The sequence below is a fragment of the Populus nigra genome, chromosome 7 (assembly GCF_951802175.1).
Source record: "Populus nigra chromosome 7, ddPopNigr1.1, whole genome shotgun sequence".
In the NCBI taxonomy this organism is placed as follows: Eukaryota; Viridiplantae; Streptophyta; class Magnoliopsida; order Malpighiales; family Salicaceae; genus Populus; species Populus nigra.
The window spans coordinates 15,107,126-15,123,276 of record NC_084858.1 but is presented as its reverse complement, the minus strand read 5'-3'; the positions used below and the strand labels follow the sequence as shown (position 1 = coordinate 15,123,276).

Sequence of the window (16,151 nt, the reverse complement as noted above, 5' to 3'; positions counted from 1 at the left end):
AAAAAATATTTTATTATGAGCTGCCATGTACGGTCCATAATAAAACACTAATTCTTTTTATATATGTTACAATAGTGGGTGTACAGGAGGTTTTGCTGACTATAAGAACCGAGACTGACTTCGTGGAAGATTCATGCTAAACTTGTCTGTCTCCTCCATATATGATGACCTCAACCTTGCTATGCCATGCATGTTTTGTCTTGAAACGGAGCCCAAACCTCGTCACCAAGAAAATAAATAAAGAAATAACAATGGATTTTTTTGCTGCAGTCGAGCAACAAGCGGTGGCGGAGGAGCTGGGTTCGCCTCCCAACAATAACAACAACTATGATATTTTGGAAGTGGCTTCTTGAGTGTCCAAGGGTTATTAGCATGAGGATGTTCCTGCTCAGCTACTGTCGTTGTTTCTTTATAATTTTATTGGTCTTCTCTGAATACGACGTGCATGATATGAACTCCATATGCATGACATAACAAGGTCGAGGTCCATATATCATAGAAAAAAACAAGTTTAGCATGAATCTTCCAAGAAATCTTAGTTCTTAAAGTCTCAAATGGTTACCTTTTTTTTCCTTGGAGCACGCGCATTTTACTTTACCGAATAGAAATTAATTGTTTTACTCTGAATTTTCTTGAATCCTAAAACACGTTTATTATTATTATTTTTTTTGATTTACATGGGGTGTCCGGGCCAGCTTGCGCGCACCACGACTATTCTCCATGGCCCACTGGACATCCTGCAAGCCCAGGGGCAGGTTAGGCACCGCGGGGGTAACAGGCGTGCACATAAAGGGTCGAACCCGAGACGGGAACGGAACAAGTCACACGATTGACCACAACAACTAGATCCTTAAATGCCTTAAAACGCGTTTATTGACAGTACTAGAAATGACCCATCAACCAGACTATATATCCCACTCCACTTAATTAAACAACATTTCTTGAATTTAACATGGTCTGAACTCTACATGCATGACATAACAAGGTCGGGGTTCGATCACATCATAGAGAAAAACAAGTTAACATGAATCTTCCAAGAAGTATCAGTTCTCGAAGTCTTCAATGGTTAATTTTCTTTTTCTTTGAGCACGCAGTACATTTTACTTGACGAGAAGGCAAAATTAATAGTTTTACTTTGAATTTTCTTGAATCTTAAAGTATGCCTCGTGGCAATAGAAGTGACCCATCAGCCAGACTATATCCCACTCCACTCATGAATTAGGCAACATTTCTTGAATTTAACTTGGTTTGGACTCTACATGCATGACATAACAAGGTTGAGGTCGACATCATAGAGAAAGACAAGTTAAAATGAATCTTCCAAGAAGGCTCAGTTTTTTTATCTCTTAAATGGTTAATTTTCCTTCCTTTGAGCACGCACATTTTACTTGACGAGAAGACGAAGTTGATAGTTTTACTCTGAATTTTCTTGAATCCTAAAGCACGCCTATATATATATCGGCAGTAGAAATAACCCACCAGCTAGACTATGAGCATGTTTGGGAACGCGGTTCAACCCGCGTTTCTAAAAAATTTTAATTTTTTTTGTTAAAATTTAATATGTTTTGTATGTTTTGAATCGTTTTAATATGCTGATGTTAAAAATAATTTTTAAAAAATAAAAAAATATCATTGACATATATTTTAACATGATAAATTATTTAAAAAATACTCATAACTACATTGCCAAACAAGCTTTATATATATGCCACCCCACTCAATTTGACAACATTTCTTGAATTTGACGTGATTTGACATCAGCAAATAGTTTTACTCTGAATTTTCTTGAATCCTAAAGTATGCCTATTGGCAATAGAAATGACCCATCAGCCGGATTGTATCCCACACCCCCTACACAAAATACGTTACACATAATTCTCTAGATACTAATACCAAATCAGAATAAAAAAAAGAGTTAAGAGGGTGTTTGGAAATATGTTTATAGTTGTTTTTTAATATGTATTTTGTTTAAAAATATATTAAAATAATTTTTATTTTATTTTATTTAATTATTTTTATATTAGTACATCAAAATGATCTGAAACATTATAAAATATTAATTTAAAAATATAAAAAAATTATTTTTGACGAGCTGTAAAACAACATGGTGAAGCACAACCTCCGTGATTAGATACTCATGTCCATGCCTACGAGGCTAATGGCCTGTCTTGATTTCTCATCCGTTTCTATCATTTACGATCCTCTGCTATATTATGTCCCTGCTGAGCCTCTCGGACACTGTTTAGCATTTTTTCTTTATCACCCCAAAAAAAGAGAGAAAAGATTGGTACAACAGATTTTTGATGAACAAGTACTAAAATTGAGAAATTGGTTAAAACTGGACTTGCAAAAGTAATAATAGAGAGAAACTCCTCTAAGGTAATCCAATTACAAAGAAAGGTTACAAAAATCCACAACGACGAAGCTCGTTGAGATCACTGAAAATTTTGGCTCTGCAGATTAGCTTGTGGTGGCCAATGACAATGCTACTTATCTTCTGATAATATACAATGTTGTTAAAGCAAACCGATAAAAATAAAGACCATCTGTCAGATTATGATCTATTTAAGGATCAGAATGAGAGAAGAAAAGGTGGTTGATATGTTGTGGAGCCAGCCGTGGAAGCATATGTATTTCTTGGAATGTTCATCAATGAAACTACAGATAATAAGGTTAGGAAAACGATATGCGAGGAAGCCTGGAAGGTATGTTTTTTTTTTTGTAAATAATGGAACTGGTTAAGCTGCAGATAGAGATCTGGTTAAGCATATGCATTTTTTTTACAGGAAATCAAACTGTGTTGGGTTTTTGAAGATAAAAACAAAGACGTGTACAGTGTCTGTAAGTTACCAAAGAAACCAGGAAAATTCAAATGCGAGCATCATCCGCATACTAAATTTGCCAGTTGCTAAAGTTGGATACTGCTGTGCACCTTAATTTCTGCAGAGTTTGATGCATGGCTAGACAAAAACTAGTGACAGATTTCTTGGTAAATGCTTAACATTTTATCTGGCCGCTATAAATACAAGGATCTTCAGGAATAGCCTTGATGATCCATGGGACAAATCATATTCCAATCCCATCACTCCTTTCGAATCAGGAGATCCAGGATCTTTAGGCAAAGAAAGTTCAAGATATTAAACATCACTGTTGGCTGGAGAGATTTGGTGACTTTACAAAACGTACTGTTAAAAGCTTGTATTCGTCTCTCTACTCTTAATTTGGTACCATATACCACGTTCACGTGCATCTTCTCCGATGGGAAGTGATGATGCACTGAACCTTTAGCTAGAATTTTAATCCATGACTTGAGAGTAGAGAAATCCAGTGTTGCAGGTGCTGGAGCAGAGGCCTGTATCTATAACAGATGTAGACAGGTCTTAAGGATTTGATGGTTCTGAACAGTAGATTTCCCACAAATGGACCACATATAGGCTTGTAATGGACGGACGAGTGGGACAATAAAGAGTTCTGATCACGTCAAACAACTAGTCTGAGGAAGACCCATAACTTGTAATTTAATTATTGTATCGTGTTTAAATTTGATTAAAAAAGATTTTATTTGCTTAGTCAAAGATGCTGTTTGAGCTGATGTCATTATTTTCTCTTTTATTTTCAATTTTTTAGTTTAATTTTAGATTTCATCTTGTTTTTCTTATTTAATTTGGAATTCTGATTTTACAATTAGAGAAAAATATTCAATAATAAAATATAAATTTGTTTAGATTTTTTTTTTGGCAAGATTCCATCTTTCTTTGAAATAATTATTTTTGTTTGTTTTTAAGGCACTTTCAAGGTAAAAAAAAAAAGAACTTAATTTGAACTCTTCTTATCATATGAAACTATTTGGAATAAAAATCTACTAATTTAGTAGTCAGAATCATCGCAATGACAATTTTAATTCTCTATACCAGAATGTGGTTATTTCTTCTCTCTCTTCCCACCTAAAAAAGACTAAAAAATAATAAAAATAAAGGTTGATATTAAAATTAATTTTTCTAGAATTAGAAAGACTGATCACCTAATAACTAAAAAAGATGAGAGACTTAAATATACTTTTCAAATAAATTTAAAAACCACCATCTATTTTACTTTTGTTTTTTCACTTTAGTTTTCTAACTTTAAATTCAATCGTCTCTTAAAAAAAAAAAATACAATTAGTGCTAATTTGAGCTAAAGAAAGTATAATTATACAAATAAAAACTAAGGATGAAATTTGAAATTTTAAAAATAACCATTGCTATATAAAAGAATAAATAATAATTTTAGATATAATAAAAGCCTCACATGTTTTAACTGTATGCTTAATCTACACATGAGGGAACTGGTTAGGATAGTAATTATATTTTAGCTTGTGGAATAGTATAAGAAGAGCTGAGAAGGTTGATTTCATCATGTTTGGACTTATATTGAGGCTTGTAGTTTATCAATTAGTTTATTATATTTATAAAAGATTATAAATATATTTTTGGTTAATCAAATTGATTTAGATTGGTTTTTTTTATTTGAGATTTAGAGTTTAGTGCGGGTTAATTTTGGATTTTAAAACTATAATTATAGGTTAAACATAAATTGCATTCAATTAAAAAGTTTTTAAGATTTATATAAAATAAATAAAAATTATTAATTTGGAAATAACACTATTAATTTTTTTTTGGGATAAATTAACTATTAGACTTGAAATCAAACTAAAGCTCAATGAAATATAATTTTATCTAAGGCCTCATTTGTTTGCTGGAAAGTAGTTTTTTTGGGAAAGTGAATTCCGGGAAAGTGAATTATTTTTTGATGTTTAGTAATGTAATGAAAAATAAGTTGGAAAACACTTTCCAGTATTTGGTTATGTCATGAAAAATGAGCTGGAAAATAACTTATTAATGTTTTATTTTTCTCAAGTTTATTAAAATAATGAGGAATAAATCTTACAAATTAAAAAGTTGAATGAGAATAAGATTGAAAAAAAAATAATTTCATAAATTATCTTAAATAAAATAAATAATAATCAAAATAATAGAGATCAAATTTAAAAAATAAAAAAAATAAAAGATGAAGAAATTAAAATAATAATAATAATTAACATTTCATAAATTATTTCAAATAAAATAAGTAACAATTAAAAGAATAAGGATCAAATTTGATATATAAAAAATTTCAATAAAAAAATGATAAGGGAAAAGCAAATAATAATTATAAAAATGAGGACTAAAGTTAATATAAAAATTAAATTTTAAGAGATGAAATTGAAAAATAAATATTCAAAATAAAATATATATAGCAATTAAAAGTTTGAGGATCAAATTTGATATAATTAATAAATAATATGATATTTTTAAATTTTTTATAACTTCTGGAAAGTGTTTTCTGTCTACATTTTTTAGGAAAACGCTTTTCTGAAAACCAAGTTAAATTTTTTTCTGATTGAAAAATATTTTTTATTGAGCAACCTTTTTAATGACAAACAATCATAAAAAAGTTTGAAAAATAATTTTTCTAAAATCACTTTTGAGAAAAGGCCTAAATATTATTAAAATTTTCTTATTAAAGATACTTTCAAACATGAGGGTCGATCCAAACCCGTTCCTAACAAATTAGAGAATTACGTTCAAGTGTGCATTGACACGAACCCGAGACAACCCAACCCGGTCTGATTGCCATGTCTACTGCCAGCTTCAAAGCTCTCATTTTTCAGTAAAGAGGAAAAGAGCAAAGTAGATGACTCTGAAACTTAGTCTACACAGGAGATAAATGGCTAAAAGACTCTCTTCCCGCCTTGTCTCCCTTCATTTTTCCTTCAGGAGCCCTAAACCCCATTTTCTACCTCAAACTTCTCTAAGGTAACTCACTTTCTTCTTTCTAAAAACACACACCCACATATGAAAAGGTGTTTTATGCTCATAATTTTTGAAGAATTTGATATTAATGTTAAAGTCTAAAAACCCCATTTTCCCTTTCTTTTGCAGGATGGAAGCTCTTTCTAACTCTGTCACTTCAAGTTATTATTCAATAAATCACAGTTATAATCATGGGTTTTCTCCAAGTTTCCAAGGTTAGCTTCTGCAAGTTTTTAAACCATCATTTTCCCTCTCTTTTATATGTTTTTTGTTTTAAGTTTCAGTGTCTGTCAATTGAATCTCATAAGTTAGTTGCATGTGAAAGATCATTAATGAGTTGTGGTGTTGATGTTAATGGAAGTATTGGCTATGCAGTCTATGTATTTGTAGAAATTCCTCACAGAACCCATTTATTTTATTGTCTTTATGTCCTGTGCTGGAAGAATAAGGTTACTGCACTTCTTGACTTAATCTTTGGTGCTCTTTGAATTTAGGATTTGTTTGTCTTTGTTTAAAACACATTGTTCTTTCCCTGGATTTGATTGTTAAGATGCTGGAAAAAGAGATGGTGATAATAATTGAATGATTTTTTTTTTGAAGGACATGACTTGGTTATATTATTTTTCTATGTAATAGTATCACAATGCTCAAGAGGATAAAAGTGTTTTAAGTAGATAGCATTTTGTTAATCAGTGAACCTGTAATATTACCATTCAGGCAGTAACTGTTATTCACAATTGCAATTGGTTTCTGCTGTTGGTCATTGAATATGTTACATGACATTATATTGGATTTTTTGCAGTTATAAGATCATATGCTCGCAATAGGGATAAGCATTATGATCTTTTTGGCAGTCAAAAGCCTGGGGACGAGGGATTCCGGGAAGCATGGAAAAAAGAGATGGATGAAGATTCTTGTCTATGGACAGGAAGTGAAGATGAAAGTGATGATGAGAACAGTTCTGATAAAGGTAGAAATCGACTTGACAAAGATATTCGGAAGGTAAGGCAGCAGGCGAAGGAGCACTCGGACCTTATCGATGCTGATGACAGTGATGAGTTAAGAAGTGTATGGTCTGGGAGTGATGAGGAGAAGACTTTGTGGACTGGTGATGAATGTGATGATGAGGATGATATTCCTACAGAAGCACACCCCAATGAGGCCAGCGATAGGTATTTAGATAAATTGTTTGAGTTTGAGGAAAAACCTAAGTATCGGACGATCTCGGAACTGTTGGATGCGGAAAATGAACCAGAGCTGTCCCCTGGGAAGCAAGCTAGGAAACTTGCAGTTGAGAATGCCTTGAAGAAATTAAAGAAAGGGCCAGATGGGCGTTACACCAATGTGTGGGAAGTCATGAGTGATATAGACATCCTAATTGGAGCATTTGAAAATATTGTTTCTGGACCAGAGTATGAGGAGCTTCGTCATGGAGGGCCTAAGAAATTGAATATGCAGTTTTTCAAGGATATACAAGCACGTATGAGAGATCCAAATTTCAAGTTCTCACCTGAGTTAAAGTTGAAGCCAAAGAGCACACTTGTTCCAAGAAAGAAATGGCAGAAGGCACAGTCAAGACGAAGAAAAGCACAGAGGCGTTAAGTTGCAGTTTCCTTTATTCAACTGTGAGTGAGATAACTTACCTGTACATGTTTGAATCTGGAATCTCCTTTTCTTATGTCTAGATCTCTCTATACTTCCTTGTCCTGAAAGTTAGTGCAAAATTATACAAATGTTTTAAACCATTCATGGTTCTATGATTTCTTATTTGCCTTAAGCTTCATTACTGTTCTCCTATCCTATTTGTTTTTAGATGCTTTCTTGTGCTTTTAGCTTGACGTACCATTTCCCAGCTTATTAAAAAAAATTCTAAAAAGTCACGAGAAACTCTCTCCTTTCTTTTGGTTTCTCATTTATTTAATGTATATTCTTGAGTATGAAAAAAAATCATTGATACATGCTTCTAAATCACAGCTTGTTTCCGATGATTCATTCCAGCTTAATTTGTTTGAGAATCAGTTCTTTGCCCGGTATTGATTACCAAAGAAAAAGGCATTGCCAACCAAATTTGTCTGATTTTGTTTCAGAATTAAACCAAGATAACCTTTGTAGTCTGGAAAATAAGTTCTTATGGATGCCTTTTCATTAAGCTGCTAAGAAGGAATGGAAATGTGGCCGAGATTACAATATCAGCAGCCAGTGGCATCTCATTTCATAATGTTTCAAGTTTTGCGGTGGCCCTCTCAAAAATGGTGGAGGTTTGCATGTTGCAAATCAGTGGCTAGATATTTTTTAGATCTAGGGTGAACAAAACAGTCTTTATCTTCTGAGAGGTTGGATGAATAATGTAATAGCTTCTTAGGCTCAAAATGATAGCATTAAAATGATGCTTTTCATTCGGGGAACATGGTATTTAAAGGGAAAGTAAACCTGCCAACTATTTCTTTAAAGGGAACGAGGTTTAGTAGAAAAGATGAAAGCAATCTCATACCATATGTTAATAAAAGCATTACATATTTAAAATAAATTCTTATCATAACATAAACCCTACCTATTCTATGCCTCCATCTTTTCAAAAGAACCCAAGATATTTCTGTAGGTCAGCTAGATAAGTAAGTACTTGTCTGCTTAGTAGCAAGGATATGGCATTGCATGGAAAAGGTGGTAGTCAGTATAGGGAGGAGTTGTTGAAGATGCATGATCTATCATGTAAGGCTGGTACATGAAATTGTCACTTGTCATCATATTGTTGCCCGTATGCGGTTCTTGCATGTAAATATTATGCATCTCAGTGGCTGGATGATTGTAGTGGTACCTTTGCTGCTTGTTGCTCATAATCATGGATGGTCGATACGTCTGTTCATAAGTTGGTATCCCATTAAATTCATGGCCTCCTAATCCAGCAAAACCAGTACCTCTGCCTTGATAATCTGCGTGACCCATCATGTATGCAAAATCATCCCCTGATCTGCCACTACCAGCAAAATTATCGTCATCCATGTAAAAGTTTCCCATTCTTGTGGCTGCCTTCAAATCCTGACCTCTCCCCACATTCATAGCTTTCAATTCTACATTCTGGTTTAAAAAATCTCCATAGCTCTTCGTATTACCAGTCTCATTGTCAAAGGATGCTGGATACATGAATTGGTTTTGAGGGTCACTGAAGTCATTGGCTAGAAATTGCAGTTGGTTTGCGTTGAGTTGTTCTTGATTCCGTTTGTTCTTGGTACGTAGAGACCATAGCTCTGCACGTTTACCAGACTTGACCAATTTCTTGATTAAAGTAGCAGAATCTACCCGGCCTGAAACTATGACCAGCTGGTTCTCTGTCTTTATGTTCACTGAGTAAACACCTGAACACAAGACCAAATACTTTAGTCTATTAGAAACTCTAGTGCCCAGAAGAAGAGAAAATCTTAGCATAGATCTTTACTCAGCCAGAATAAGATAATGGTTACCGGGTTTTACTTTAAAGAATCACATGCTAAACACACTGTGAAAAAGATCACACAGCATTGAAAGAATCATTGGACATAAGCATCACCTTTTGCCAAGAGATTTGGTGGTAAAGTTATTTGCTGTAATCATAAAACTTATTGCAATAAAAGTAGAAAAGAAACTAGAACTAAATACACATGTTGATGACAAGTTAAAAGGCAAAACTAAAAATACTCTTACCATCAATTTTGTTAAGAAGTTTTCTCACTTTCTGCTTGCACCCTTCACAGTTGATGTGCACTTTGAGATAATGTGTCTGTCACCGTAAAAAAGAAAAAAGGAAAACAAAACCAGGTTAAAGGAAGCAAATTTAGTGGCAAGTAAAGGCAGAAGTAAACTCATGAAGGAGAACTACAAAGTGTGTCAAAAAGTAGAGGGAAAGCTGTTAGTGTAGACAGACCTCAACCTTTAGGAGCTGATCGTGGCCATTTCTTAACATTTTCAACTTTCAAAGAGTCCTTGACAAAGAAGAGAAAAGAAATGTATCGGTAGATTCTCCCTATTGTTCTGCAGTTTCTAAGGAGTTTACCTTTCTCCTCTATACGAGGCCACTTGTAAAGGGTTTTATGCAGAGAAAGAACAAAATCCTTGTGTGTAGACTTGTATAGCAAGGCCCCTAACAAAATAAAAGAGGGGGAAATCTGTGTGAAGCAGACTAGGCTCATAAAATTGACATTTTTTGCTGGCAGAATCTGCCTGCCACTGGTTTCTAGGCTCATAAAGTTGTGCACCTGCTCTCTCTCTCTCGAGGAAGTACACCATCTGCTGCTGGCATTGTTGCATATGGTCACGAGATCCAAACCAATTAGTTAGGAGAAGAAAATAACCAAAAATGTTTTTCATAACTAAATTTACTGGCGTGTTTTTTTTAACTCTTAGATGGATTTAACTTCTGAAAAATAATATATATTCAGAAAGTGATAAAAGATCCATTAAAAATAAAAAATATACATTTTTTTCCTCTTAAAAAAAAATATTTCAATTTTTTATTTTTATTTTAAACTACACGTGATACTTATCTATTTATTGATTTGGTCAATAACACCTCACAGTTAAGGACTACTTGAAAATGTGATGATAATTACTATTTAAATTATTTTTTATTAAAAAATATATTAAAATAATATATAATTTTTATTTTTTTAAAATTATTTTTAATATAGTATATCAAACTCATTCAAAAACATAAAAAAAAAATTTAAATTTGGATAAGTATACTATTGTTCTGTGCACTTGTGATTTCAAATCATGAAGGGAGACGCACAGGCTTCATGAAGACGGTGTCAAATCAAATGTAGACACTTATGTGCATTTGATGGAGAAATGTAGAGGCAGAAATCACCAGTCTGTCTAATTTGCAGACTCCTTACACGGACCATATCAATGTCCACTGTTCGATTGTCCTGAAATGGATTACTGTCCGAAGGGAAAATTGCCCTTAATCAGGAACTAGAATCAGATTCCTTGTTCGCTTGTTGCAGTCTACAGTACCCAATCTTAGACAAAGGTTTCTTTCTAAAGGGAAGTCTTGAATGGTAGAGAAGGTCATCAACATTATACCAACGTTAAACAGTAGTTATTTGATCCGGATTGATCTGGTAAATTGATTCAAGAAATCTAGAACCTGAAATATGATCCGGATTAAGTTTTTAGTGACGAAAAAAAATGAAAGATTAGTGTTTTAATTGATGTTATCAAACCGAGTCCTACTTTATTATCAAATTAAAGAAGAATTTGTTTTTAATCTGTTACAGCATAATCTTTATATCCACAAAAATAAGTTTTTTTCCCCCTCCATGGAGGAAGTATTGTAAAACAATGAAAATGGATCATAATCCTATAAGAACCCTTGGCAAGACGACACGTAGTAATTCATCTACAAAGGCTCATCCTCTTCTTGAATCTTTATGTTGATCTTGGATCCACACGTCCACAACAGACCCCTGGCAATACGACAGGCCATGATGATTTATTGAAATGTTTGCTATACAAAATCAACTGGACGTTGGACTGGATTTGATGGAACGTGATCTCCTGGAAAGTTCGGCATTCTTCAAGATTTGATTGAAATGCCTATGGAGAGAACAGGGGCCTACGTAATCTTTGGGCAAAATTATGGAAATAACTCTACAACTCTTCGATTAATTTTAGAACGAAGAAATACAATGTTCTCAGACCATTACAAATATGATGATCTAGAATGTTTGTTAAAGAAATTAAGTGCAATCTGCACCTAGCTCGGTTGAACTCCATATACAAACCTCCAAGTCAAGCTGCCCAGAAGGACCAAGGAAAGCGAATGGAATCAGAAGAAAATCTACAGGAGGTAAGCCTTCCACCCTCCCAGGAAAACACTCCGTTAATGATTTCAATCTGAGAGAGCTTACCCCTCTACTTGCCACGACATCATATAAGAACCTGTCCTGCGATGAGCTTGGTCCAATACAGGTTACGATGACTGTATTCCCTAAGCTCTCAATGCCCTTGCCGAGTAGAAAAAGAACACCATCTTCCTCTGCTTGGAGAACAAGGAATTGCTCGTTCACCCCTAATGAGACAGATAAAGGAATGTTGTACCTAAAACGCCTTCCACAGTCCCAATGTTTACTGCTGAAGTGTAGTGACAACTGTTCAGATGAGCCAGTAAAGTTACAGTCTAGAAGAGGGCACGCATGGGGTGAAAAGATGCATGTTTCTTCAGGGTTAACATCATCTATGCAATTCAGTGTTCCATTGCAGTCATATTCTTTGTTTTGGCATATTGTTGAAGCTGATTCAGTACCCACCTCCATGTTCCCGCACAATACATCATTACTTGTCAAAAGGCTTGGCACATTTGCCTGCAGAAACATATCCACAAAGTAAGATGACCATGAAAGGCGTATTTGTCTGCACCTTCACATTTGCTAAACACTCAAAACATTGCATTCTAGGTTCAAACCTTAAAACAAATCCCAGCTCATTTTAATCATTGTTTTCCAATGTTCTCCCTACTCTTTCTGGTGAATACTGGAGGTTCCCATACAACAAATCAAAACCTATAGACAAAATCTATTCACTTGGATCTGTTGACAGAGTTCAATTAATTTTTTTTAAAAAATGTCTCCATCCAAATGTAGATTCCACTCTGGAGGATCCATATGAAATCAGCATTCTGAATAGAGTGCCAGAGAGTAGTTTTGTCAACAACCAAGGAAAAACTTTCTTATCATTTGGTTTGATGAAATTCCAATTGAACATCCCAAAGTTGGTTGTTTAACACCTCTTAATACCACCCTCAATTCACCCCAAAACTGTTGTCTATCACAAGAGTTACTCTAGGAAAACTAATCAATCTCAAGGGCCAAGGCTATATGTTTCTGCTGCAGTTATTGCTTCTCTTTTTGGAAAAAGAATTATAGTATTATTTCAGATTTTTACAAGTTTGCAGGCATTCTAACATATTCATAGTAAATCACAGAAAAATATACTTAAATCGCCCATTTATCTTCCCTAGCAGCTTATCACCAGATTCACAAGAATAAGCTATAAATACTGAGTTGAGTTCAAACCTGGCAAACACACATACAACTTGATTCTAGCTTGATCACATGATTAATTTTTAAACATTGTTCTTGCATCAAATTTGGTATCATAAACTTCATAGTACCCAGGGGACTGAGCACTAGAAACAAATGCCGTAACCCATCGAAAGCAAAATCAACCAATTGGCAACAAGATATCATCATATGTTGCAGCCATGTTTAGGGGAGGGCCATGTTTAGGGTTCGGCCATCAAGCATTCCCTATTTTGGGGAATGCTATCATCCTAATACAAGGTAGCAACATATATCCTGCTCGCAACCACCAAGAGACAGGCTGGTGAGAAGAATAGACACAGGACAGAAGCAACAAAGCAACATTAAGAATATATGGAGGAAAGAGATTGAGTACCCCTTCCACATAAGTATTCCCGTCCATTATTTCTTTGCCAGCCTACAAAAGAGATCACAAGTAAGCATCCTGCATAAACTGTCCACAACTTTTTTCACAAGTTCTTTACAGGTATGTTCGAGTCATAAAAGTGCAAGACTAACATTCTCAACCAGCAGGATCAGCATTACATGCCATTCAGATCATCCACACCATTGACTTTTCAACTAACCCAACATTTTGAAGACAGAATTACCAATTATAATAAAACTGTGTCATTTAAATACTATGAATACTAGTATTATCAAAGTGTGCCATAAAATAATTACCTGGTTAGCTTGCTGCTCAAAAACAGAATCATGATTATTCCCACTGATTATTTTGCCTTCTGATGAACCATCTAGTTGGCCTCTGGACTCTGAAAACTCCAAGCCAGTGCACCTCTCCTTGCAAATTACCTGCACAGGAGCGACAAGCTAGACAAATTCCTATCATTTTCATAGGAGCACAAGTTACAAATATCAATTACCTCTCCAAAGCCATAACCACCAAGCTCTCTTTGCTGTTTTTCTCTTTCAGAAATCTCTTCCTCACCCCATGATGACAAACAAGGAACAACAGAAGAATTTGACAAATGGGATCCCTCAACAGAGATGCTCTCATAGTAAAAGAGCTGAAAAGAGTAAACTTCAGGGGTAAGTTGTGATGTATATGAAAGTTAGAACACAAGTGGAAGCTTAAAATAATATAAATTCACCTGGAGAAACAAAAGACAGCCACCAACCGCGCGTTGCTTTCCTTGGTGAAAGCGAGATACTTCCCGCACTAGACGATCAAGCAAGAATTTTCCCCAATTATATTGATGGACAACATCCATATTTGTCAGGAAATGGAGAAATGAAGGGCTAACATCCAGTCTTGCTGTTGGGGATAAAAGAGTTCCCAATGCATAGAGGACAAATGATCTCTTGAAATCCTCTCCAGCTTCTGGAGCTGTCAACCTCTCTTCTAGAAGACGCACTGAAATTCCATGATTTGTAGCATTATAGCTGCGACGTAAGTCGACAATTAAGTCATCAGGCCCTGAGTTGATCACATCTTTCCCGCTAGCTGCTAATCCCAACACAATCTCCACGTCTCTTGGGGATAAAGGAATGCACACGCCACAAATCTCCAAGCTGCATCCTGCAGTGTTGAACCTCTCCAATAGCCAAAGGCACAAGCTGCGGCGCAGGGTCCGGCATCTAAGGCCAAGAAGACTGCCAAATCCCATGCTTTTCACTGCAGCATTTTGTTCTGGTGAGAGCCGTTGAAGCACATTAAACAAACGGCCTGGAGAGCATCTCGTAACTAGTTTGGTCTGTATTCATTAGCTGTAAGATTTATGTGGCATAAAATATGCATAAATATTGCAAGCCAAGTATAGGTCTGAACCTGTTTCCTTGGCTTGGGGATACGAGCAGGAGCAGTGCTCAAGTAACTATCCCACAATTCACGAGCTTGCTTTGTATATTTTGCTTTCTCCTCCACCCTCATTGACTTCCAGGCATCTGATGCTGCCTTTGTGGCCTGCAATTGAAAAAGCCACCATGTCTAGTTTTGCCTTTGAAATTACATTATTAGCAATTGTCTACCAATTTTGCTTGGGAAACAAAGAGGCTCACAGCTTTCAGACCACATGATTCAGGATGGGAAGCGCTGTACTCCTTGATAAACTCCCGACTGTAACATTGAATTAAACATGAGCAAGCAGCTGGACAAGGAATTCAACAATTAATCATAAACCCAAGACAATTATGTAGACACATAGGAAATCCTTGTAAATGAGTGATTGTACCTAAAATGCACCCATGAGCATGCTGGACGAGGAGTAGGACACTTGTTCTTCTTCCTTTTCCTCTTCTCTGCTGACTCCATATCATCTTCCGCTTTTCTCTTTTCCGTTGATAAATTTCCTTCACTAGGGACCTGAACATAAGCATGTCACAGAATCACCAAACTACACATACTAAGAAGAGCATATGATAACAACAAATTTCATGAACTAAAAAAAAATCACATTCACCAGAAAACCAATACATGCTAGAATTAAGACGCGTGTTGTAATAAAACACACAATCAATGCATATCATGCAGTTTAACATGACGACTCGAATCTTCTTAACAAAAACATTATTGCCCAAGAAAAATTTCCTTTTAGTTAGCATCACTAAAATCTTCCTCTCTAATCCCATGCTTTGCTTAGATGTACCTGATGCTTTTGCCAAACAGGGTACAACAGCACACTACTCCACAACATACTAAACTCTTCTGGTTTTCAATTTCACACTTTCACAACCTCAACTCCATCAAAACCATAAATATCAAACCCTTCAAAAAGATACATAGAGGACATGCTTTATTGGGTCGTACCTTCATGATTTCAAAAAAATCATAATAATAAATAAATAGACCCATTTAGATTTCACACAGAAAAACACAATTACTCTTCTGGGCACTACCCTATGCTACTAAAAATTGTACCTTTTTTCCCTCCTGTTTTTTCTTCATGCTTTCGCTATCAGTTATACATAACATTTACATACACACAAGCAAATAAGTAGTAATGAGTATATAAATGAAATTACGGGTTTGAGAAGCAAAACCATTTCACTGATAGTGACAAAGAAGGAGCTTGAACTGGAGATCAAGAAGAGGAGAGCCCAGAATTAGTGATTAGATTTAGGGTTAGGGTTTTTTTTTTTTTTTGAAGAGAAACTGATTGGAATTGAAATTGAAAAAAAAAGGGTTCAAATTAAAAGGGGGGGGGGGATTTTTGGATATGGAGTTTTGATAATCTTCTTGTCCAGTTCAGTTTTGGAGTTTCAGTGGCTGTGTTGTGTGGAAGGTGCCAATCAGGCTGTGTGGTGT

At 35.0% G+C, this 16,151-nt stretch overlaps 3 protein-coding genes across 10 annotated transcripts; 1 reads left to right on the top strand and 2 right to left on the bottom strand.

The window, feature by feature from the left end:
- Window positions 1–5,590: 5,590 nt before the first annotated feature.
- Window positions 5,591–7,614, top strand: LOC133699030 (uncharacterized). The gene is made up of 3 exons (XM_062122153.1): window positions 5,591–5,834; window positions 5,961–6,046; window positions 6,634–7,614. The coding sequence occupies exons 1-3, from the start codon at window positions 5,746–5,748 to the stop codon at window positions 7,431–7,433; spliced, it is 975 nt and encodes a 324-aa protein (XP_061978137.1). The 5' UTR covers window positions 5,591–5,745; the 3' UTR covers window positions 7,434–7,614.
- Window positions 7,615–8,459: 845 nt separating this feature from the next.
- Window positions 8,460–9,768, bottom strand: LOC133700094 (heavy metal-associated isoprenylated plant protein 37-like). Its single transcript, XM_062123656.1, has 3 exons — window positions 9,730–9,768; window positions 9,510–9,585; window positions 8,460–9,184 (listed from the first exon to the last, which is right to left on the bottom strand). Exons 1-3 carry the CDS (start codon window positions 9,766–9,768, stop codon window positions 8,460–8,462), a joined length of 840 nt encoding a protein of 279 aa, XP_061979640.1.
- Window positions 9,769–11,442: 1,674 nt separating this feature from the next.
- On the bottom strand, window positions 11,443–16,151 carry LOC133699776 (uncharacterized). Of its 8 annotated transcripts, none has more exons than XM_062123228.1 (9): window positions 15,765–16,150; window positions 15,079–15,209; window positions 14,906–14,963; window positions 14,676–14,810; window positions 13,999–14,601; window positions 13,771–13,914; window positions 13,571–13,699; window positions 13,263–13,304; window positions 11,443–12,169 (listed from the first exon to the last, which is right to left on the bottom strand). In XM_062123228.1, exons 1-9 carry the CDS (start codon window positions 15,816–15,818, stop codon window positions 11,546–11,548), a joined length of 1,920 nt encoding a protein of 639 aa, XP_061979212.1. In that variant the 5' UTR covers window positions 15,819–16,150; the 3' UTR covers window positions 11,443–11,545. The 8 variants fall into 8 exon arrangements, with proteins under 8 accessions (XP_061979212.1, XP_061979217.1, XP_061979214.1 ...); XM_062123233.1 differs by having other exon boundaries at window positions 14,906–14,994; window positions 15,869–16,150; XM_062123230.1 differs by having other exon boundaries at window positions 15,869–16,150.